General features: G+C 35.2%; 1 protein-coding gene and 1 non-coding gene across 8 annotated transcripts in view; one reads left to right on the top strand and one right to left on the bottom strand.

Annotated features, from left to right (window-relative positions):
• LOC105084252 (uncharacterized) overlaps window positions 1-24,550 on the top strand; it is a 101,499-nt gene that overhangs the window by 51,584 nt on the left and 25,365 nt on the right. Inside the window, exons 3-4 of one of the 3 annotated variants that reach the window (XR_836679.3) lie at window positions 19,020-19,114; window positions 20,332-20,629. This is a non-coding gene — a transcript (uncharacterized LOC105084252). Of the gene's footprint in view, window positions 1-19,019; window positions 19,115-19,552; window positions 19,912-20,331; window positions 20,630-24,550 lie in introns of those variants that run through there. The other 2 variants (XR_004139720.2, XR_010381961.1) reach the window with 2 other exon arrangements.
• Window positions 18,680-24,550, bottom strand: part of LOC105084253 (cytochrome P450 2C19) — a 57,126-nt gene continuing 51,255 nt past the window's right edge. For all 5 annotated transcript variants that reach the window (XM_031461416.2, XM_064488288.1, XM_064488289.1 and 2 more), the window contains 2 exons: window positions 19,911-20,052; window positions 18,680-19,193 (listed from right to left, as the gene is read on the bottom strand). In XM_031461416.2, coding sequence (XP_031317276.1) covers window positions 19,012-19,193; window positions 19,911-20,052 — 324 coding nt within the window. In that variant the 3' untranslated portion in view covers window positions 18,680-19,011. The remainder of the gene's footprint in view (window positions 19,194-19,910; window positions 20,053-24,550) is intronic.

The raw sequence follows: 24,550 nt of genomic DNA, 5'->3' as shown, positions 1-24,550 counted from the left end.
ACAACTGTGAGTGTAGAATCTAAAGCTTTTATAACAGTCCTTGCTAAATCAACCTGTGCCTCTCTGGAGTGCAAAATGACCAATCAATTAATCTGTTTTGTGTGCTATTCTGAGTGGACTTTGGCCATTGATGAAAATCAAAATAAAGTGTTCTTTAGTCTTATTTTTCATCTGTCCAGTGATGACTCTGGAGATTCTTGTTTAGTTGCACTGGGCTGAGTTTCATGTTTGACAATTCTTTTTTAAAAAGTGATTGCACTATGCAGCCAGGACTTAGAACCACTTAAATAAATAATTTGATGTTAAAAACAGCTCAAAAGTCTATTCAAATCAGTGACCATTTTGAATTTATGACTTTGAGGACAATGAGTGTATTCTATGCCATTCATATTTGAAAAGTGTGTCTTGTCATGCTATATGTAAAACTGGGATATGTTGTGCTTGAAAATGAAAGATTTTAAATTATTTTAATGTACTCTGCTAACATTACACCTGCCTCTACATAAAATAGCCAATAATGACATGTTTAAGAGCCTTTAAGTATGAAGGTGGAGTAATTATGGTTCAGGCATCCAAGATAGAAACGCGTAGCCATTGTTGGATGTGGGTCTGTTTCTGCATCACTGAGAACTTGAATTTTTTGAACTGTATCAAACTCAAGGACACTACTAGTCATTTTTAAAACAATATATGCTAGCAGCTCCTAGCTGCAACCTCGTAGTTTGAAAGATTGGAACCCTTTCACTTCACAAGTAAGGAATCATTTCAAACCCCAATCAGTTGTTTTTTTTTTTTTTTAACTGAAGAACCCTTACTTCTTGTTAATGCCAGTGCCAATTCTTGACAAACAATGTATGTATGTAACTTGTGGATTTTTGCCTTTATGAGCTTCCCCCACTTTGCAGTCTGGCAGAACACAGTTCAAGTGCTTCTTAATCTGTGTCTCCTAGGCTGTAGCCCTAATAAACCTCAGTCAAATACCTCTTTATTTAAACTAGGTCTCTGTTCTTAGAATTCTTGGTTAACACTAACATAATTCAAACATCTTGAATGACCAGCCACAAATAAAGTAGTTAACTAAAGTTACATGCATTTTCACTGGCATCTCCCCCCCCCCCCCCAAAAAAAACACTGGAAGGTAGAGATTACTATTTTGTGCTTTTTAAATGGGGAAAAATGAGATTCTGGGAGAACAGGAGAGCTTTCCAATGTCATACAGCTCATGAATAATAAAAGTGAGGTTTTCTGATGCCCATTGTGATATACTCACTCTTTACCATAGCTACCTTAAGAAAAACTTTAGCGACACAAAATTGAACCACTGTTAACACACACAAAAAAATCAATAACCAGTCTATAATCAGGAATAGCAGAGAATTTTATCCAAGTCAGAGTGAGAACTATAGCCCAGGAGACTGCCTCTCTGTAGCCTTGAGAAACTGTTCCAGAAAGACTTGGTTTTCATCAGTGTTTTGTATCTTGTCATGTCAAAGAATATACATCAATCATGGCAGTAGTGCATTCCTTCAAGGTTTCAAAAGGGACAGATTAGCATGTATACAATTCAGCATGGCCATGGCAGCTGGGAAGGGAACCTTGTCTTTGAAGGACTGCTAGCGTGAGTGCCATAAAAGGGAGGCCTTTTATCTCTGTCTTCATACTGGACATTCTCTACTTCTGGATAATGCATTGTCTTCTTTAATGGTTAAAGTAGATGTTTAATGTATGATAAACCCAAGACCGTAAGACAGGCTGTTCTAGTTAACATAAAGTTCAGTTCAAATCATGTATGAATGAGAATGACTTATCCATACCTCAATATGTGAAAATTTCTACTAACCCCTCCACACATGTTACTCTGGATATACATCCTAATGACTGTTTATCAAATAAGGGGCTTCATATTAAGTAGATGTCCTGGACCCTGGACTCATCATCAATTCTCAAGAGAAGAAATAATAAATAGGGATTCTCCTTTCTCCTTCATTGAGGTAAATTTGTTCGGGTAACAGGGAAGAGCCAATCTTAAGAATTTTGTGGGGAAGCCTTGAGAAACTATGGCTTACACCTCCCAGTTGCTTCCAGATACAATTGCTTCTGTTGCCTCTTGGAGTTTGTCTTTGTCAGGAATACTGGAATGAAGCAGGCAGAGTGTTAATAAAACATTTTAGAAAATGCAGGTTCAAATGAAAGGACTTCATTGGGAATTTGTTAGGACTGTAGCCTGAGAGACACGGAATTGTAAATGTGTGAACTGTTTTCAGCCAGCCTACAAAATGGGACAGTCTTATAAAGGTAAAAACTGCAAAGTTACAATTAGAATATGAGTTTTTGTTGTTGTTAAGGATTATCAATTGGAGCTGGCAAGTAGTAAGGGTTCCTGTTAAGTAAGGATTGGTTGGGGTCCAAAATGGTTGCATAGTTACCAGGGGAGACCATAGGGTGCAGCTGGCAGGTGTTGTTCTGAATATGGCTGGTGGTGTCCTTGGGTCTGGTACAGGTCAAAGAAAGTTCAAGTTCTCACTGGTGCAGAGACATGCCTGACACCAGATCCTCAATGGCTGCCTGACTCCACATCTGTAAGCCTGAACTGTGGTTAATCTATGTTCATTTCAATGTGTCATCAACAGCAAGGAAGGGAGATTTTTTACACAGAGCAACAGGTTGGATTCAGTGGAGGACAGGAGTCAGGGACTTCATTAAACAGACCCACAGCACAGAACCACAACAAGCAGAACTGAACAGGAGATGAAATTTAGTGGTCATAAGGATCTCAGTTATCACTAGAATTATATACATCACAAAGTGCTTTACAAAACATATGTTCTTTTTTAAATTTTTTAAATTTTTAAAGATTTTATTGAGTTATAGGCAGTTTACAATGTTGTGTCAATTTCTGGTGTAGAGCAGAATTTTTCAATCATATATAAATATACATATATTCATTTTTACATTCTTTTTTACTGTGAGCTACCACAAGATCTTGTATATATTTCCTGGTGCTATACAGTATAAACTTGTTTATCTATTCTATATATATGTGTCAGTATCTACCAATTTCAAGCTCCCAGTCTGTCACTTCACACCTCCCTACCCCCTGGTAACCACAAATTCGTATTCTATGTCTATGAGTCTATTTCTGTCTTGTATTTAAGTTCATTCCTCCTCATCCTCCTCCCCCTTCCCCTCCTCCACCATCAGTGATATCATATGGTATTCTTTCTCTTTCTGGCTTACTTCACTTAGAATGACAGTTCTCCAGGGACATCCATGTTGCCACAAATGGCATTATGTTGTCCTTTATGGCCGAATAGTATTCCATTGTATAAATGTACCACAGCTTCTTTATCCAGTCATCTGTTGATGGACATTTAGGCTATTTCCATGTCTTGTCTATTGTAACTAGTGCTGCTATGAGCATCGGGGTGCTGGTATGTTTTTGAATTAGGGATATATGCCCATGAGTGGGATTACTGGGTCATATGGTAAGTCTATTACTGGTCTTTTGAGGAATCTCCATACTGTTTTCCACAATGGCTGCACCAAACTGCATTCCCACCAGCAGTGTAGGAGGGTTCCCTTATTCCACACCCTCTCCAGCATTTATCATTTGTGGACTTTTGAATGATGGCCATTCTGACTGGTATGAGGTGATACCTCATTATAGTTTTGATTTGCTGGGCTGCACAGCTCCCAGTGAGGCATTTTGTTCATGGATAGATCTCTGGTTGCTGTTAGAGGAGAGAAAGAAGGAATGTTTTAAGCCACCATGCTTCTGACATGACTCTGCTTCTCTCCTTTATTAACATAGTACTTAAAACTATTTTTATCACTTCTTTTTTTGTGGTTTCCCAGATACATTTATAACTAATTCAAGTCAAGTTTTTAAATAACCCAATACTGCTTCATATGAAGTACAATTTCCTTTTGACAAAGTATGCCTAAGACCTCTCTCCTATCACTGATATCGTTGCTGTCATTCACTTCACTTATCCATAATCTATAATCACAAAATACATTATTGTTATTATATTTTCAGATAGACTATTCTGTTAGATCAATTCAGAATAATAATAAGTGTTATCTTCCATTATTTCTTCTGACACAATGTACACCAACTCAAAATGGATTAAAGACCTAAATGTAAGACTGTAACCATAAAACTCCTAGATGAAAACATAAGCAGAACAATGTTGATAAATCATAGTAATATTTTTTTGATTTGTCTCTTAAGGCAAAGGAAACAAAAGCATAAATAAACAAATGGTACCTAATTAAACTGAAAAGCTTTTGCACAGCAAAGGAAACCATTAACAAAGTGAAAAGATGATCTACTGAATGGAAGAAAGTATTTGCAAATGACATGACTGATTAGGGGTTAATGTGCAGAAGACCTGAATAGACATTTTTCCAAAGAAGACTTACAGATGACCAACAGGAACATGAAAAATGCTCAACATTGGTAATTATCAGAGAAATGCACATCAAAACCACAATGAGATATCACCTCACACCTGTCAGAATGGCTATCATCAAAAAGACCACAAATAACAACTGTTAGAGAGGATGTAGAGAAAAGGGACCCTTGTACACTATTGATGGGGGTATAAATTGGTGCAGACACTGTGGAAAACAGTACGGAGGTTTCTCAAAAAACTAAAAATATGATCCAGCAGTTCCGCTGCTGGGTATAAATCCAAGAACACCAAAAACTAATTTGAAAAGATGCATGCACACCAACAGTTACAGCAGCATCATTTACAATAGCGAAGATATGGAAGCAGCCTAAGTGAGCATAAACAGATGAACAGATAAAAGAATAGTAGGTATATATGTATGTGTGTGTATACACACACACATACACACACACACACTTTCGAATATTACTAAGCCATAAAAAATGAAATTTTACTATTTGCAACTATATGGGTGTACTTGGAGAGTATTATGCATAGTGAAAAAAAGTAGGACAGAGAAAGGCAAATACTTTACGTTAACACATGTGGAATCTTAAAAATAAGACAAATCAATGCATATAACAAGACAGAAACACTCACAGATGTAGAGAACAAACTAGTAGTCAAGGGAGAGAACGTACTGGGGAGGGGTGAGATAGAGGTTGGGAGTAAGTAACACAAACTATTATGTATAAAATAGATAAGCAAAATGGATACATTGTACAGCACAGGGAAATAAAACCATTATTTTGTATATGTAAAATACTGGATCACTGTGTTGTACATCTGAAACTAATATTATAAATAAACTATAGTGCAATTAATAAAGAAAAAGAAAATACACACTATTTCCTCTCCATCACTGTAGAGTTGAAATTTGCTCAGTGTAACTAATAGTAACCCAACCTCAAAATCTCAGTGTTACTGAAAAACAATTCAGTGGGAAAGTTTGAGACACCATATCTTTCCCTGCATCTCAGTCACATCCAGACATAGCTCATACTGCTGCTTTTCTGGTCTGTCATTGTCAGAAATAGTGCACTAATGGATGCATACCAAAGAAGGGAAATTATGGAAGAAACAGCAGTTGCAAAGCACTATAGAAGAGGAGGCTGGGACTTCATTAAATGTACTGACAGCACAGAAGCACCCCAAGATGCACAACTAAACAGGAGAGGAATTGTGATGCTCATGAGGGTCTAAATATCTCTGGAATGACATAATTTCTAGATCACTAGTGATAATACATGTACAAATGTGAATTCTTTCAGGGAGATGGATATTTACACAGAATTTTCATGCCCATCATATATTTCATTTGATTGTCTTTATTAACTTTGCCTTATATAAATGATTCCCATCTTAGGCATGAAGAAGCAGGTCTTGGAGATTCAGTATTTAAGGCAAGGACACACACACTACAGGTATTAGAGTGCAGATTGGAACCTATGTTCCTTAGTCTCAGACCCTTCCTTCCAGCAAAACATTCAGTTCAGCCGAGTACACCAACATTTATTGAGGGTTACCATTGTTTAATTTTTCATGATTCACCCTTATCAGTGACTTTCAAAATAAATATTAACATAGTTAATAATTACAGCACCAGTTTATTAAACTGGGGTCAGAAAAGTTTCGTTTTGTAACCTTTAGAACTTGAGTGAACCCAGGTGTCCATGAACAATTTAACCAGGAAAAACTGAAGCACTAATTTGCTGTCTAACTCACATGGCTCTGACTCTAATAGAACCACATTAGCTTATTTGGAATAAAATAAGCTCAGTTACTCTTTTTAGCAACCATGTTATTCCTTGAGAAACGAGTGTCCTGCTCTGCACCGACTTCCTTCCATTGAGGCTCTGACTGGCTCTTTCTTTTTATAGAATGAAAGAATCATAGATTTAAAGATGGAAGGGATCTCTGAGATTAACTCATTTGAAGTTTATTTTTTCAATTGAACAGTGTATGTCTCAGTGAGTTGAACTGTCACCAGTGCATCAGTACGAGACCTTATCTTAGAATCCTGGTTGTTCACCACCCACTTTACCGATATCTCACATGAAATGGAATTCCCACTGCTCTCCAAGTGATCTTGATGGCATCAGCATTAAGCCCTCCACAGTCACAGAGGAATGCAGACCTCGTCTTGGCTAGAGTTGTGGATTAGAGCTGGATCTTTTCTTTTAAATAATTAGAATTCATTTTTTAGACAAGTTTTGGGTTCACATCCAAACTGAGCAGAAAGTATACAGTTCCCATATACTCCCCACAAAGCTTCTCTTAGAAACAGTGCTTACCAGTGTGGTGCCAATGTTTCAATCACTGCACCAGCACTGACTCACAAATTTCAACCAAAGTCCATGGTTTACATAAACTTCACTCATTGTGTCATACATTCTATGTGTTTTGACAAAACCATTATGACTTGTATCCACCTCTGTAGTATACAGAATAGTTACACTGCCCTAAGAATCCACTATGATTCACTTATTCATCCTTCCCTCACACCAAGTCCCTGGCAACCACATCTTTTTCCTGTGTCCATAATTTTCCCTTTTCCAGAAAGTCATATATTTGGAATCCCACTATGCAGTCTTTAGATTGGTTTCTCACACTTAGTAATTTTCATAAGGTTCTTCCATGTGTTTTCACGGTTTGATAGCTCATTTCTTAAAACAAAACAAAACCAAAGTAACATTCATTTGTATGCGTGTACTACAATTTGTTTATCCATTCACCTATTGAAGACATCTTGGCTGTTTCCAAGTTTTGGCAGTTATGAATAAAGGAACTATAAACTTTCATTTGCAGGTTTTTATGGGATATAAGTCTTCAACTCATTGGGTACATTTTACATTTTGTTCTGTGATCCATTTGAGTTAACATTTGTGAAAGGTGTAAGATTGTGTGGGGGTGGATTGGAGAGAGAGAGAGAGAAAGGATATTCAGTAGTTGGAAAAAATTCATCAAAAAGACCCTGTCTCCACTGTATTTCTTTGCCCCTTTGTCAAAGTTCACTTGACAATATTTTTGTCTATTTCTGGACTCTTCTGTTCCACTGATCCATTTGTCTGTGCTTTCATCAGTACCACACTGTCTTGATCACTGAAGCTTTACAGTAAGTCTTGAAGTCAGATAGTGTCAGTGTCAGTGTCAGTGCTCTGGCTTTGTTCTTCTTCATTATTGTGTTGGCTCTTCTGGGTCTTTACCTGTCTACATACACTTTAGAAAAGATTGTTGATATCTAAAAAAATAACTTGCTGATATTTTTATTGGGATTACATTAAATCTGTAGATTGGAAAGAACTGATATCTAAACAATACTGAGACTTCTATTGTTTAGTTCCTCTGATTTCTTTCATCAGAGTTTTATAGTTTTCTTCAACTATAACTTGTACAGATTTTATCAGATTTATATCAAAGTATTTCAGTTATTTGTCAAATAATGATGAGAGGTGACATCTTGCCTTACACCTGATCTTAGCAGGAAAGCTTCTAGTTTCTCACTTTAACAATGATGTTAGCAGTGATTTTTTTTTTTTTTTTTGGTAGATGTTCTTTCTCAAGTCAAAGAAGTTTCCCTCTATTCATAGTTTGCTGAGAGTTTTGTCATGAGTGAGTTTTGAGTTTTGTCAGATGATTTTCATACATAATATAAAATGTTGTGATACATTCATTGACTTTCAAATATTGAACCAGTCTTGCATACCTGGAATAAATCTTACTTGGACGTTGCTGGATTTGGTTTGCTAATATTTTGCTGAGGATTTTTGCATCTAAGTTCATGAGAAATACTGGTCTCTGCTTTTCCTCTTTTATACTGTTTTTGTCTGATTTAGGAATTAGGCTAATGCTCACCTCATAATATGATTCAGGGAGAATGTCCTCTACTACTATATCCTGAAAGAGATTGTAGAGAGTTGTTAGATAGAATTCACCTGTGAACCCACCTTGGTGTTGTAATTTTTCTTCTATAACAATTATTAATTCAATTTATATAATAGAAAAAAAGCCTATTGGATTATCTATTTCTCCTTGAGTTTTTAAATTTGTGTTTTATTAAGGTCAGAACACTTAACATAAGTTTTACCCTTAATAACACATTTTTAAGTGTACAATGCAGGTTTGCTATCTATAGGCACAATGTTACAAGGTAGACATCTAGAATATATTCTTCTTGTATAGCTGAATTTTCATACCCATTGATTAGCAACTAACCCTTTCCCCTACTCTCCATCCCCCAGCAACCACCATTTAATTCTTTTAATCTAAGAATTTCATTATTTTAGGTACCTCATATACATGGAATCATGCAGTATTTGTATTCTGTAGCTGACTTAAGTTGACTTAGGGTAATATCTCCTCGTTCATCCATGTTGTAACATATTACATCAATTCCTAATTTTTTAAGGTTGAATAATATTCCGTTATATGTATATATTACATTTTCCCCATTGTTCTTTCGTTTTATTTTAACATTTTTTTTATTGAGTTACAGTCATTTTACAATGTTGTGTCAAATTCCAGTGTACAGCACAATTTTTCAGTTCTGTATGAACATACATATATTTATTGTCACATTTTTTTCACTGTGAGCTACCACAAGATCTTGTATATATTTCCCTGTGCTATACAGTATAATCTTATTTATCTATTCTACATATGCCAGTCAGTATCTACAAATTTTGAACTCCCAGTCTATCCCTTCCCACCACCCTCCCCCTTGGCAACCACAAGTTTGTATTCTGTGTCTGAGTCTGTTTCTGTTTTGTATGTATATATGTATGTATGTATGTATGTATGTATGTATGTATGTATGTATTTATTTATTTTAGATTCCACATGTGAGCAATCTTGTATGGTATTTTTCTTTCTCTTCTGGCTTACATCACTTAGAATGTCACTCCAGGGACATCCATGTTGCTACAAATGGTGTTATGTTGTTGGTTTTTATGGCTGAATAGTATTCCATTTTATAAATATACCATATCTTCTTTATCCAGTAATCTGTCAATGGACATTTAGGCTGTTTCCATGTCTTGGCTATTGTAAATAGTGCTGCTATGAACATTGGGGCGCAGGTGTCTTTTTGAAGTAGGGTTCCTTCTGAATATATGCTCAGGAGCGGGATTCCTGGGTCATATGGTAAGTCTATTCCTAGTCTTTTGAGGAATCTCCATACTGTTTTCCAGTGGCTGCACCAAACTGCATTCCCACCAGCAGTGTGGGAGCGTTCTCTTTTCTCCACAGCCTCTCTGGCATTTGCCATTTGTGGACTTTTGAATGATGGCCATTCTGACTGGTGTGAAGCGATACAGCATTGTAGTTTTGATTTGCATTTCTCTGATAATTAGTGATATTGAGCATTTCTCATGTGCCTATTGATCATTTGTATTTCTTCCTTGGAAAATTGCTTGTTTAAGTGTTCTGCCCATTTTTGGATTGGGTTTATTTTTTTCTTATTAAGTTGTATGAGCTGCTTATATATTCTGGAGATCAAGCCTTTGTCAGTCTCTGTAGGCCCCCAGCTGAAGGCTCTAGAGAATAAACCATGGGCTGAACTGATAAACAAGCTGTGAGGAATGTCACGTATCGAGGCTGGATAAGAAATGGCCTACTTAATGTATCCAGTATGGATGGCTGGATAGCCAGTGACGGGTAAGATCCTCAGAGGAGGACAACCTAAGACAGGCACAGCTGGCTGGATGAGAGATGGCCTACTTAATGAAGTTTCGTGATGAACTTTCTAACAATCTGTCCTTGATCATGTAACATCCTGTGCCTACTACAGGAGCTTGGGGACCTAAATAGCTTAAGATTATTAACATTGTTATAACTTAGATGATATGTGAGGCACCATGCATGTACTATATAAATCCTTTTCTGAAAATCAATAATCAGAGAACTGCTTCGCTTCTCTCCACACGGTGTTCGTGTGTACATGATATCGCGCCACTGACAGTTTTATCTTTTGCAAAAATTTTCCCCCGTTCTGTAGGTTGTCATTTTGTTTTACTTATGGTTTCCTTTGCTGTGCAGAAGCTTGTAAGTTTCACTAGGTCCCATTTGTTTATTCTTGCTTTTATTTCTATTGTTTGGGTAGACTGTTCTAGGAGAACATTTTTGAGATGTATGTCAGATGATGTTTTGCCTATATTTTCTTCTAGGAGGTTTATCAAGTCTTTGATCCATTTTGAGTTGATTTTTGTGTATGGTGTAAGGGAGTGTTCTAGCTTCATTGCTTTACATGCTGCTGTCCAGTTTTCCCAACACCATTTGCTGAAGAGACTATCTTTATTCCATTATATATTCTTGCCTCCTTTGTTGAAGATTAGTTGACTAAAAGTTTGTGGGTTCATTTCTGGGCTCTCTATTCTGTTCCACTGGTCCATATGTCTGTTTTTGTATCAGTACCATGCTGTTTTGATTACTGTAGCTCTATAGTATTGTCTGAAGTCTGAATTCTCCAGCCTCTCTTTTTCTTCAGTAATGCTTTGGTAATTCTAGGTCTTTTGTGATTCCATATAAATTTTATTATGATTTGTTCTAGTTCTATGAAATATGTCCTGGGTAATTTGATAGGGATTGCATTAAATCTGTAGGTTGCCTTGGGCAGTATGACCATTTTAACAATATTGATTCTTCCAATCCAGGAGCATGGGATATCTTTCCATTTTTTTTAAGTCTTCTTTAATTTCCTTAATCAGTGTTTTATAGTTTTCCATGTATAAGTCTTTCACCTCTTCGCTTGGATTTATTCCTAGGTATTTTATTACTTTGGGTGCCATTCTAAAGGGGATTGTTTCTTTACTTTTTTTTTTTTTTCTGTTGATTCATCATTAGTGTAAAGAAATGCAACTGATTTTTGAACGTTAATCTTGTAACCTGCTACCTTGTTGAATTCTTCAAGTAGTTCTGGTAGTTTTTGTGTGGACCTTTTAGGGTTTTCTGTATATAGTATCATGTCATCTGCATATGTTGACACTTTTGCCTCTTCTTTTCCAATTTGGATCCCTTTTATTTCTCTCTCTTGCCTGATTGCTGTGGCTAGGACTTCCAAGACTACGTTGAATAGGAGTGGTGATAGTGGGCATCCTTGTCTTGTCCCAGATTTTAGTGGGAGGCTTTTGAGTTTTTCACCGCTGAGTACTATGCTGGCTGTAGGTTTTGTCATTTATAGCTTTTATATATCCATTGATTAGCAACTGACCCTTTCCCCTACTCTCCAGCCTCCAGCAACCATGATTTAATTCTTTTAACCTAAGAATTTCATTATTTTGAGTACCTCATATACGTGGAATCATGCAGTATTTGTATTCTGTAACTGACTTAAGTTGACTTAGGATAATATCTCAACGTTCATCCATGTTGTAACATACTACATAAATTCCTAATTTTTTAAGGCTGAATAATATTCCATTATATGTACATATTACATTTTCCCCATTGTTCTTTCTTTTATTTTTGAAATTTTAAAGGATTTTTTTCATTGAAGTATAGTTGATTTACATTATTTTATTAGTTTCATGCATACAGCATAGTGATCCAGTATTTTTAGAGAATATACTATGTTAAATGTTATTACAAGATAATGGCTGTAATTCCCTTTGCTATAAAATATATGCTTGTTGCTTTTTATTTTATAATCTTAGTTTGTATCTCTTAACCCCATTCTAATTTACCCATCCCACATTCCCTGTCCCCACTGGTAACCACTAGTTTTTTTAACAGGTTTGTGAATCTGTTTCTGTTTTGCGTACATATTCATTTGTTAAATACCACATTTTCCCCATTTATCCATTGGTGGAACAGTTAGGATTTTCCACATCTTGTCTATATCGAATAATGCCAACTCAAATATAAAAGTGTAATATCTCCTGAATATCCTAATTTCAATTATTTTGTTAAATAGTCAAAAGTGGAATTTCTGGGTTACATGGTAATTCTATTTTTAGTTTTTTGATGCAACTCTATTCTGTTTTCCATAGAAGCTGCACCATTTTGTATTCCCATGAACGGCATACATGAGTTTCAGTTTCTTCACACCCTTGCAACACTTGTTTTCTTTCTTTTTATAATATCCAGCCTAACAGGTGTAAGGAGGTATCTCATGGTGGTTTTGATTTACATTGCTCTGATGATCAGTGATGTCGAGCACCTTTTCATATACTTGTTTGCCATTGCTGTTTTTCTTTGGATATACAACTCTTCTAGTCCTTTGCCTGTTTTTAAATTGGATTAATCCTTTACTATTGAGTTGTAAGAGTTTCTGTATATGTTGGAGATTAATGTCTTATCAGATATGACTTGCAGATATTTTCTCCCATTCTATATGTTGCCTTTTAACCTTATTGATTGTTTGTTTTTGTGTAGCTTTTTGTTTTTATATAGTCCCACTTGTCTAAGTTTGCTTTTGCTGCCTGTGCTTTTAGTGTCATATCCATGGAATCATTGTCAAAACTATCATGAATCTCATACTGTATGTTTTCTTCAGAAAGTTTATAGTTTCAGGTCTTACATTTAGTCTTGAACCCATTTTTAGTTGCTCTTTGTGTCTGGTGTAAGATAAGGTCTAATTCGATTCTTCTGCACGTAGATATCTATTTTTCCAGGATTATTTGTAGAAGAGACTCTTCTTTGCCCATTGTGTAATCTTGGCATACTTGTCAAAGTTTAGGTGACTCTATAAGCTTGGATTTATTTCTGAGTTCTCTAAACTGTTCCATTATTCTGTGTCTATTTTTGGGTTAGTCTAATAAGGTGGGGTTTTTTTCCAATGGTGTGTTTTTTCAGTTATGGTGTGTCAATTTCTGGTTTACAGCACAACTTTCCAGTCATGCATATACATACATATATTCTGTTCATATTGTTTTTCATTAAAGGTTTTTAAAAGATATTGAATATAGTTCCAAGTTTTTAATTACTATAGCTTTGTAATATATTTTGAAATCAGGACGTGTGATGCCTTCAGACTTGTCCTTCTTTTTTGAGATTGCATTGGCTATTTGGAACCTTGTGGTTCCTTACGAATTGTAGGATTGTTGATTTCTATTTCTGTAAAAAAAATTATTAGTATTTTGATAGATACTGCATTGAAATGTAGATGGCTTTGTGTAGTATGGACCTTTTAACAGTATTAATTCTTCAAATTTATGAACTTGAAATGTCTTTCCATTTCTTTGTGTCTCAGAATTTCTTTCAGCAATGTTTTGTATTGTACAGTGTATAATCTTTTCATTTCCTTAGTTATTTCTACCATATCAGTATTTTCCATGCTGCTATAAGTGGTGTTGTGTTTCTAATTTTCATTACACATGGTTTATTGTTAGTGCATAGAAATGCAACTGATTTTTGCATGCTGACTTTATGTCCTGAAAATTTACTAATTTACTTATTAGTTCTAATGGGTTTTTAGGTGTAGAATCTTTATTTTTTTGTGTATAATACCATGTCATCTCCGAACAGATATAATTTTAGTTCTTCCTTCTGATTTGAATGCCTTTTATTTCCTTTTATTGCCTACTTTCTTAGCAAGGACTTCTAGTGTGATGTTGGACATCAGCTGTGTGATCCTTCCTTGATCCTGTTCTTAGAGAGCATTCAGTTTTTCACCACTATGATGTTATCTCTCAGTTTTCATATAGCCTTTATTATTCCTGGTTTGTTGAGTGTTTTTATAATGAAAGGGTGTTGAATGTGATCAGATGCTTTTTCTACAGCTATTCAGATGATCATGTGATTTTCATGCTTCGTTGTTCTAATGTAGTGTATCACATTGTTTGAATTTTACATGTTGAACCATCCCTGCATCAGAGGGATAAATGCCATGTAGCCATGACGTATGATACTTCTAATGTGCGGTTGAGTTTGTTATGCTAGTATTTTACTGAGGATTTTTGCATATGTCATCATAAGGAATATTGATCTGAACTTTTCTTTCTTGTGGTGTCTCTGTCTGCCTTTGGTATCACAGAATTGCTGGCTTCATAAAGTGAATTTGAAAGTGTTCTCTCTTCTCTCTCTTTTTTTTTAATTGAAGTATAGTCAGTTTACAATATTGTGTTAGGTTCTGGTATACAGCAGCATGATTCACTTAGTATATGAAAAGGGATATTTCATTATATACATTCCTTTTTCATCATAAGCTATTACAAAATATTGAATTTTCATTAGAAGGTATTACAAGGTATTGAATGTAGTTACTGGTGATATACAGTAAGACCTTGTTGTTTACCTATTTTATATATAGTAGTTAGTATCTGCAAATCCGGAACTCCCAATTCATCCCTCTACCACCACCCTCTTTGCCCCTTGGAAACTGTAAGTTTGTTTTCTATGTCTGTGAGTCTTTCTGTTTTATGAATAAGTTCATTGGTGTCCATTTTTAAGATTCCACATATAAGTGATATCATGTGGTATATTTTTCTTTCTCTTTCTGGATTACTTCACTTAGTAATACAATCTCCCGGTCCATCCATGTTGCTGCAAATGGCATTATTTCATTCTTTTTTATAGCTGAGTAGTATTCCATTGTATACACATGCCACAACCTCTTTATCTAGTCATCTGTTTATGGACATTTATGTTGCTTCTGTGTCTTGGCTATTGTAAATAGTTTTGCTATGAACATTGGAGTGCATGTATCTTTTCAAATTAGAGTTTCCTGTGATTATATGAACAGGAGTGGGATTGCTGGATCATATAGTAAGTCTGTTACTCACTTTTTCATAAATCTACGTTCTGTTTTTTTTAATGGCTGCACCAAACTACATTCCTACCACATTCCCTTTTCTCCACACCCTCTCCAGCATTTATTGCTTGTGGGCTTTTTAATGATGGCCATTCTGACTGGTGTAGGGTAATACCTCATTGTAGTTTTGATTTGCATTTCTCTGCTAATTAGCGATATTGAGCATATTTTCACGTGCTTATTGGCCATTTATATCTTCATTGGAGAGATGTTTGTTTAGATCTTCTGCCCACTTTTTGATTGGGTTTTTTTTGTTATTGAGTTTTATGAGCTGTTTGTATATTATAGAAATTAAGCCCTTGCTATTTGCATCATTTGCAAATATTTTCTCCTATTCTATAGGTTATCTTTTTGTTTCCAGTTTTCTTTGCTGTGTAAAAGCTTATAAATTTCATAAGGCCCTATTTGTTTATTTTTGCTTTTATTTCTATTGCCTGTGTAGACTGCCCTAGGAGAACACTGCTGAGATTTATATCACAGAAAGTTTTGCCTATGTTTTCTTCTAGGAGTTTTATAAAGTCTTGTCTTATGTTTAACTCTTTAAGCCATTTTGAATTTATTCCCATATATGGTCTTCTGGAGTGTTTTAAGTTCACTGATTTACATGTGGTTGTCCAGCTTTCCCAGCATCATTTGATCAAGAGGCTGTCTTTTCTCCGTTGTATATTCTTGATTCCTGTGTCGAAGATTAACTGACCATTTTGTCAGTGTTTATTTTATATATTTTGTGCTTTGGCATTGTGTATATATATATTTATAGTTATTATATATTCATGGTGGATTGATCCCTTTATGAATGTATCACATTCCTCCTGTCTCTTGTAACAATTTTTGACTTAAAGTCTATTTTGCCTAATTATAGTGATCCCTCTCTTGCAACTACCATTTGCTTAGGGTACCTTTTTCCATCTATATGCTTTCAGCCTGTGTGTGTCCTTAAATCTGAAGTGAGATTCTTTTAGAGAGCACAGAGTTGGATATTATTTTTTAAATCCATTCAGTGATTCTAAGTCTTTGGTGAGTTTAATCCATTCACATTTAAAGTAACTATTGATAGGAACTGACTGACTATTGTGATTTTGTTCATTATTTTGTTTGTCTTATAGATTTTTGTTCCTATTTTCCTATCCTATTGTATTCTTTGTTTTTCCTTCTTTTTTGTATATTTTGATTCCTCTATTTTTTTCCTTTATATAACACCTACAAGTTTTTTGTGGTTACTATATACTATAGGACTTAAGTAAAATATCTTATAACAGTCTATTTTGAGCTGATAACAACTTCAATCACATACAAATTTCTACACTTTAAATACCCCCCAGTTTATGTGATTAATGTCACAATTTATATATATTTACATTGTGTATCTGTTAACATATTTTTACTTATACTTAATGTTAATACTTTGTTGTTTATCTTTTATATTAAAAATGCCATTTTGTACCACCATCACATAATACAGTATTCTGTAGTTTTCTATATATTTACCTTTACAAAAGGGTTTTGTTCCTTCTCATACTATCATGTTGCTGTTTATGGCGCTTTTATTTCAGGTTGAAGAACTCCCTTTAACATTTCTTGTAAGGCAGTACAAGTGATGAAGAATATTTTGTTTTGTTTGTGTGGGGAAATTTTACCTCTCCTTCATTTTTGAAAGAAGGTTTTGATGAGTATAGGTTCTAGGTTGGTTCTTTTGTTCAAGAACTTTTGAGTATATTTTCTCATTCTCTTCTGCAAAGTTTCTGCTTAAAAATCTGTGGATAGTATTTAGGGGTTTCCATGTTAAGTGACAAATTTCTTTCTCTTGCTGCTTTCAAAACTCTCTCATCATTGAATTTTGGCAACTTGTTTATAGTATGTGTCAGTGTGAGGGTTTTTTTCTTTTATTTGAGGTTCTTCATATGTCATGATTTTTATGTCCACTTCCTTCCCCAGATTTGGGAAGTTTTCCTCCTTTGTTACTTTGAATAAGTTTTCTAGTCCTTTCTCTCTTTCTCTTCCCTTTAGGACTCCTATGCTGCATATATATTGGTCATCTTCATGGTGTTCCATATGTCCCTTAAACTTTTTTCTTTTTCACTTCTTACTTTTTCTCTGCTGACTGAATAATTTCCAGTGACCTATCTTGTAGTTCACTGTTTCTTCTGCTTGATCTAGTCTGTTACTGAACACTCTATAATGAGTTTTCAGTTCAAATACTGTATTCTTTAGCTCTGTTTCTGTTTGAGACATTTAAATTGTATGCCTTTTTGTTGAAATTCCTGCATCATTTTTAATTGTTCACCTAACCCCAGTGATGATCTTTATGACTGTAAATATCTTTCAGTTAAATCATAAATATCCTGTTTTCATTTTCCTTGACATTCTGCATTACTGTCTGCACATTAGACAGTCACTTCTCATAGTCTTCACTAACTAGTCTCTTGCAGGAGAAGAATACCACCAAGCAGCTTATCCAAAGATTTGGAAGGTCTCTCAAACTTGCATCTAGTCTAGCTTGCTTTTTTGTTTTAGCCATCCCCAGTTTCCTCAAGTATGCTGAATTCTGTCAGTACTCCAAAATAAGTAAGACAAAAGCCAGTTCCTCATGAAACCACCCCAAAAGTCATTAAAGTTTGGAATGCTAGAGGTGGATGCCAACTCATTTGCTCCTCAGGAGGAGGGAACTAGGGGATTTCTGCTCAAAGATGGCACTTTGCTGGGGTTGGTAGTTACATGGAGAGTGTGTCTCGGCTTTTCTTTCTCATTTGATGTGGCTGGATTCACATTCTCTAAGAGTACTGAAGTCTTTCAACTAGTTTCTGGATTTTTGACTATGAAATTGTTCATGTGTTGCTTTGAATCAATGTGTCCACCGAGGGAAGGAGAGTTGAGAGCTTCCTATTATGCCACGTTACTAATGTTACTCCTTCTTGTAAGATTGTGTACTTAACTTAATTGAAATGGGCAGTTCCTTATCAAATTGGTGGACAAGAGTTGTTAATACTATTCCTTTATTATCCTTTTTAATGTCTGTGGCATCAAAGCAGTGGCCCCTCTCTTAATTATAGCTTGTGTAATTTGTGTCTTCTTGATCTTGGGGGGATAGCCTGGCTAAGGGCTTATCAATTCTATTGAACTTTTCAAAGAATCTGCTTTGGTTTCTTTTTCTTTCTTTCTTTTTTTTTTTTCTAGTGATTTCCTGTATACAGTTTCAATGGTTCCTGTTCTGATTTTCAATTGTGAGTTTCTCTGGCTTACTTTGAATTTAACTCCTACCACTGACCTCAATATTTCCTTATAGGGTGAAACAATTTCCTTCATGTTCAAATCTAAACCTCAAGTAACTCTAGGTGACATTTATCCAAGGGAGCTTTTCTATTCTTGGTCCCTTTATTCTTCTCTGTGCATATCATTACCAGCATGACCTCTTTAATTTTTTTCTTTTATTTCTTAATTGCAATGTGCACAAAAGAAGGAAAGTCTGAGAACTGGCTCATCAAATTATAATTTTTATTAAGATTATACACAGGGGAAATGGCTTGCATTGGCATAATCTACTCATTCTGTTCTATTTTGTATTGTGTGTAGTACTATGTATATAGTACTACTTAGTATTAGAGAAGTGCTAGCATACATGGTGGCCAATACAGATGTTACAGAGTATGAAGAATAGCACATACACTTCTGTGGTGAAACTGCATGATGAGAAGAGGATTGATCAGAGAAGGCATTCAGGAAAGACTGACTGGAAAAAAGTGAACAATACCCCACATGAGAGGGAGTTGAAAACAATAGCACTGAAAAAGGCATATGATCTACCTTTTCTCACACAGGAATGAAGCAGAGCTCGTAAGGAGGTGGCACAGAAGCCAGCCCATTGACAACTGGGGTGATGTCAATGTCCTTTGAGTCAACCACAGATTTCAAGGTAAAGTTTTGTAAAATTGTGGTTAGGAATAAAAACAGCTCCATGCGGGCCAGGCTCTCTCCTACACAAATACGTTTTCCTGAAAATAACAAACACAGAGAATACATATCTTTGATTTCTGGCTATTAGAAAAAGATTATAAAGTAACTATTTCATGGATGGTTGAATGGAAGGCAGGATTATTGAATAGACACATGGACAAAGGGTGGACACACATGCTATGCACCTGACATCTCCTCTAAACAGGTATCCTTCTTTCAACAAGTATTTATTGAATATCAGTAAAATGCCATGCACTACATTAAGTATTCTCACAGTATAACTGCAATTTGACATTTTCAAGTTTCCATCAATCTTTTTCTAGGAACACACATACATTCACTGTACTTTCTGTTCCCGGTCTGATGGTCCCAACATCTTTCTTTCCATTCCTCACAGCCTCTGTTCTCTGCTCTAAGTATACCTACTCTACATCAATCTCCAACATACCCTGAAGTTTCAAGTTTTATAATACACAGTTCCTTTCGGCTAAGATACAGTTTTTGTATATTTTGAGGACCTATCTCAAAGTTTGTGAATTTGAAACAGCTGGGCCACCTCTCCAAAGCTCCAGTAACGTAGCCCAATAATGAGGCTGTATCATGGATGGGAAACTGTGTGTTTATTGGGACTGGTGGCCCTCATTGTGGACAAAAAGCATTTCTACCAGCCCCAGAGTCAGAATTATGTAAGTCCCACCTGATCTCCAAAAGGCATCTTATCCTCTGAAGTACTGAAGGAAATGAATTTTTTTTACCTGCTGAGAAAGCCATGAAGTAATCACTCTTCTTAAAGTTGCCATTGTCATCCAGGAAGTGGCCAGGGTCAAACACCTCTGGGTTGGGGAATTCTTTGTCATCATGCAATACAGAAGTCAGCAACGTTAGTATGTCTGTGCCCTGGAAAGAACAGATGAAGAGAAACTGAATTATGAAAAAGTCATGGAGCTAAAAGAAATGCTGTAAATCATTTGCCCAATCTTCTGATCGCTTGCCATCTGGTTCTGTCAGAATGAAGTCCCTAGCCACTATAGTCGGTGACCTTCAACACACCATAAAAAGAGTTAAGGGTGGAGATCAGGAATGAAGCACTCTGTGCTCTGGGAAAAACAGGCAGATAGTTAGATATTTTAAGAAGAAATCTTATGAGCCCTTTTTCTTGCATCTTCTCATATCTAGAAAAGCACTAAAATCATTAATGCAGACATCTGTTCCTCGTGACGAGCAGCAAGCAAGCCTCTGCCAAAATGTGTGCTTCATTCCATGTACCCCACTTCACCAAATTCGTGTGTGTGTGTGTGTGTGTGTGTGTGTGTGTGTGTGTGTGTGTGTGTGTGTATGTATGTATGTATGTGTATATATATATCTCCCCTCTCACCTCTTGTGATCAGTTCCTCAAAGCTATCAGAACTTCAGAGCTATCTCCTGGGCTGTAGTCCTCATTTTACCCAAAATAAACCTTCACACATAACTCTCACCTTGTCTTTTTTTTTTTCCCCCAGTCAACTGATCTATAAATGAGGAATCCTAGGTCCATAGAAAGGCAGTGGCATTTTGAGCCAGACATACTCAGTAATAAACAAGGGTAAGTTTAAGACTAGTGGCAGGGATGTTGCTAAAGTAGACTTCAGTAGCATTTGCAGTACTGAGAACAGGGGTCCTAGGGTGCCAGACCTCATGAATTCATTCTGCTTATCACCACATTTGGACACTGGCGTATTTCCCACCATCTGTTTTATATTATCACTTCAATTTTCTCTCATCTCATATGTGGATTATGGTTTCAAATGGAAGTCTCTACAGGACTTGAAATGTCTGAAGTTATCTGCTCACAGTGCTATTGTAAATAGACTTCTGATCTAATGAAAAATAACCTCTTCTGTGATAACAATAAATATAGTAACAAAGATTAGTGTTTATCATTGCCAAGCAGATTGTTTGTCTTAATTTAAAAATATAAGGTAGATTTCATTACAGTTAATCCCGGATTTGAAAACGGAAGAATGATAAAATTAGAAAAATCATCTTACAACAATTAAGCTTAGGATCTTCAAGCAAGTTTTATCTGTTAATGCTAAAACTGTTAGGTCAATAACTGAGAAGTGTGATACTCACAAAGCCCTAAAGTACCATGCAATTGATTTTTATTAATGAAACATAAAAAAAAAGACTTCTGTCAGGGAGAAATCTGGCATATTTTACTTTATCATGTGAACAGCACTGCATAACAAATAATGGGATAAGTGATATTATGTGCCTCCCATCTCCTCAGTGAATTTCGGTGGGACATACAAAGCACCCATGAGGTTCTCTTGCAAATCAGAACTGGAATCTATCTCTAGAATACAATCCAAAAAATGAAAGGAATATTTTATATGACCACTAAACTGAACTCTTCACAAAGTTAAATGTACTAAAAGGAAACAAAGAGAACTGATAACAGGAGACTAAGGGAAAGGTAACCAAATCACATGCTTGTTCCTGGGCTGGATATTGATTTGCAAAGAAAAAAAAAATGCTATAAATGTTATTTCAGGAAAATTGGGAAATTTTATATACAGACTATACATTAGATAATATTATTTTATCCATGATAACTCTTGAATATAAATGTTTTTATTGTTCTGCATACAAAAACATTGAGATATACATACTGAAATAAGGAGGTGTTGATGGATAGATCAATAAATGGATATTAATGGGAGTTTTCACATAATGAGTTACGGAAAAGTCATTCTGGCTTATACATAAATTTAACTTGAATTTTATGTTAAGTAAAATAGCCTGTCTGTAGCCTATCAAACATACACTGTACATCTCCTCTAATCATTAAAGGGTTCACTGACCAGAAATAAAGAATGTCCATGTTAAAAATAAAGATTAAATTCCTCCCTTCCTGGGATGGCAATGCTGGAAGTCCTACAACAATATGACTCCCTTTGCAGGTGCCATGGTCATACTGACTCACCGTGTACATGCTGATCTGTTTTTTTTTTTTTTTTTGAGACCTTGAACGAATGTGTCCCTGACTTGTGATGTTCTTTGTTCTGAAAAGATACAAAACTGTGCTGAAAACCATGCTTCTCCAGAGCAGTTCCTCAGTTACCTGAGAGGCTGTCTCCTGGACTATAATTCTCAGTTTGGCTCAAATAAAACTCTTTCCTATTTTTATAGATTGCTTATTGATTTTTTCCACCCACGTTGCAAAAGTATATATATAAACAAATTCATATATTACTTACATATGCATGTTATTAATATTTGTAAGTTTTAAAACATTTTAATATTAGGGGAAAACTTCCATCCCCTAACATTAACATGTAAAAAGGTCTATTACTCTATTTTTCTAATTATTTCCTTGTATATTTTTATAAAAGTGATAAAAATCTTTAAGATACAAAAAACATACAAAACACAATATACTTTTCATCAAATGTTGTTCCAACAACTAAATGTTCACATAGAAAAAAGAAAACTATTACTTCCTATCATAAATAAAAATGATCCGAATGGATCAATGATTTAAATGTAAACACTAAGAACATAAAGTTTTAGAAATAGATAAGGGTAAATCTTTGGGATCCTGCACTGGGAAATGTTCTTTATATAAACAAACAAAAAACCCCCCAAAACCTCACAAATCAACCCCACAGCATTGCAAATGTTCTATTAGACAGACAGTTTTAGATACAGACAAATAACAACACGTGCAAATATACCCTACCACCTGTTTTTGTACAATGAGCTAATAAGCATTTTAAACTGAAAAAAATCAAGGAGGAATAACATTTTGTGACATATGAAAATTATATGAAATCTAAATTTCAGCTTCCACAAAGATTGGGATATAGCCATTCTCACATTTATTTAAATATGTCATATGACAGATTCCATGCTACAAGAATACAAATGAGTACTAGAATCATACACTCCAAGACTTCAAAGTCTGAAATATTTATACTCTGGCCCATTACTGAAAAAGTTTACAAACTCCTGTCTTAGACTATTATCTCTACCTAGCTCTGTGGCTTTAGCCTTAGGTAAAATAAATCACTTATCCATTTGTAAAAAGGTAGAATTAGCCACCCAGTGTTCCAATTTATACCCTGGAATATCCATGCAGAAGGAAATGGCCATTTCCATTATACACATTGGGAATAGGACAATATGATGGTCATTTCCTGATTCAGTGGTTGTAAGAGGTAGGCAATCCCATTCTGATTTCGACCACATTGCTTCCCATTTATGAAGAAATAAGAGGAGAAATAAGTTTGAGTAATTATTACCTTAGACTACAATGTTAGAAAAGAAAAATCTTTCTCCCATTGTGTCCTTTGGTCAAAAAATAGTGGACTTAAAGTGTTAACCCTTTATGCCAAATCTGTGATCACTGAGACAAGTCCCATAATCTCTTACTTAACGTCATCAATACCGTTTTCTCCAAATACTGGCATTAACTTGCAGCCTTAAAAATCTCATTACTTACTTCCCTCAACAAAATACAAACATCAGTTGTATTAGTTTCAATTTTAATAGTAATGTCTTGGCTTCAAGTGAGTAAGAGTAGCTCACAGTACACTAACTAGAAAGTCTGAATATATAGAGAAATTGTGTGTTGGAAAGCATTAGAAATCTGCTAAGACAAAAAAAAATCTGCTAAGACAAAAATGTGTCTCAATATTCCATGGTTATGAGTTCTCAGAGAGACAAGCTGACATCTAAAGTTAATTTTAGTCTGTGCCAATGTCCAAACTGTACTCAAAACAGAAGGTGTTACATCATTCTACCTCCCCAGTGGGAGAGGGATGAACCCTTTCTGGAAGAAGATACGTATCTCTGAAATTCTACATTTCTTCATATGTAATAACTGATATTTAACAAAAAGTAGTCAGGTATTTCGAAGATGCAAGTAAGTGGCCACAAGTAAGAAGAGGGGAAGACATTTTCCACCTAGTTTTATGATACTAGCACTACCTAGATAACAGAAATCTAATGAGAAAAATTTGAGGAAAAAAAATTCTAGACCAAAATTCTCTTATGACTATGGACAGAGAGGTCCTGAACAAGATGTAACAAATCAAATCCAGCTGAGTATGTACATACTTACAATACATATATTTATTGGAAAAAAGTGAGGACAGTATATACAATCATACAAGTAAATACAGATATCAATATGAAAAAATTAATGTATGTTCATGACCAAAAAAAAAATCATTAAAAATGAAAGTAAACTTCCCTAATCTGATTAAAAAAATAACAAAATGTACACAAAACATCATTCTCAATAGTGAGATGTTAACCTCCACTCTCCTGGGGACCAGAAATGAAATAAGGGGGAAAAAAATATATTGACCCAGATAACAGGACAATGTATGCAGAAACTGCAATTATTCTA

This window comes from Camelus dromedarius, chromosome 8, assembly GCF_036321535.1.
Source record: "Camelus dromedarius isolate mCamDro1 chromosome 8, mCamDro1.pat, whole genome shotgun sequence".
Classification (NCBI taxonomy): Eukaryota; Metazoa; Chordata; class Mammalia; order Artiodactyla; family Camelidae; genus Camelus; species Camelus dromedarius.
Note: the sequence above shows the minus strand (reverse complement) of the source record. Positions and strands in the feature narration are given on the sequence as shown.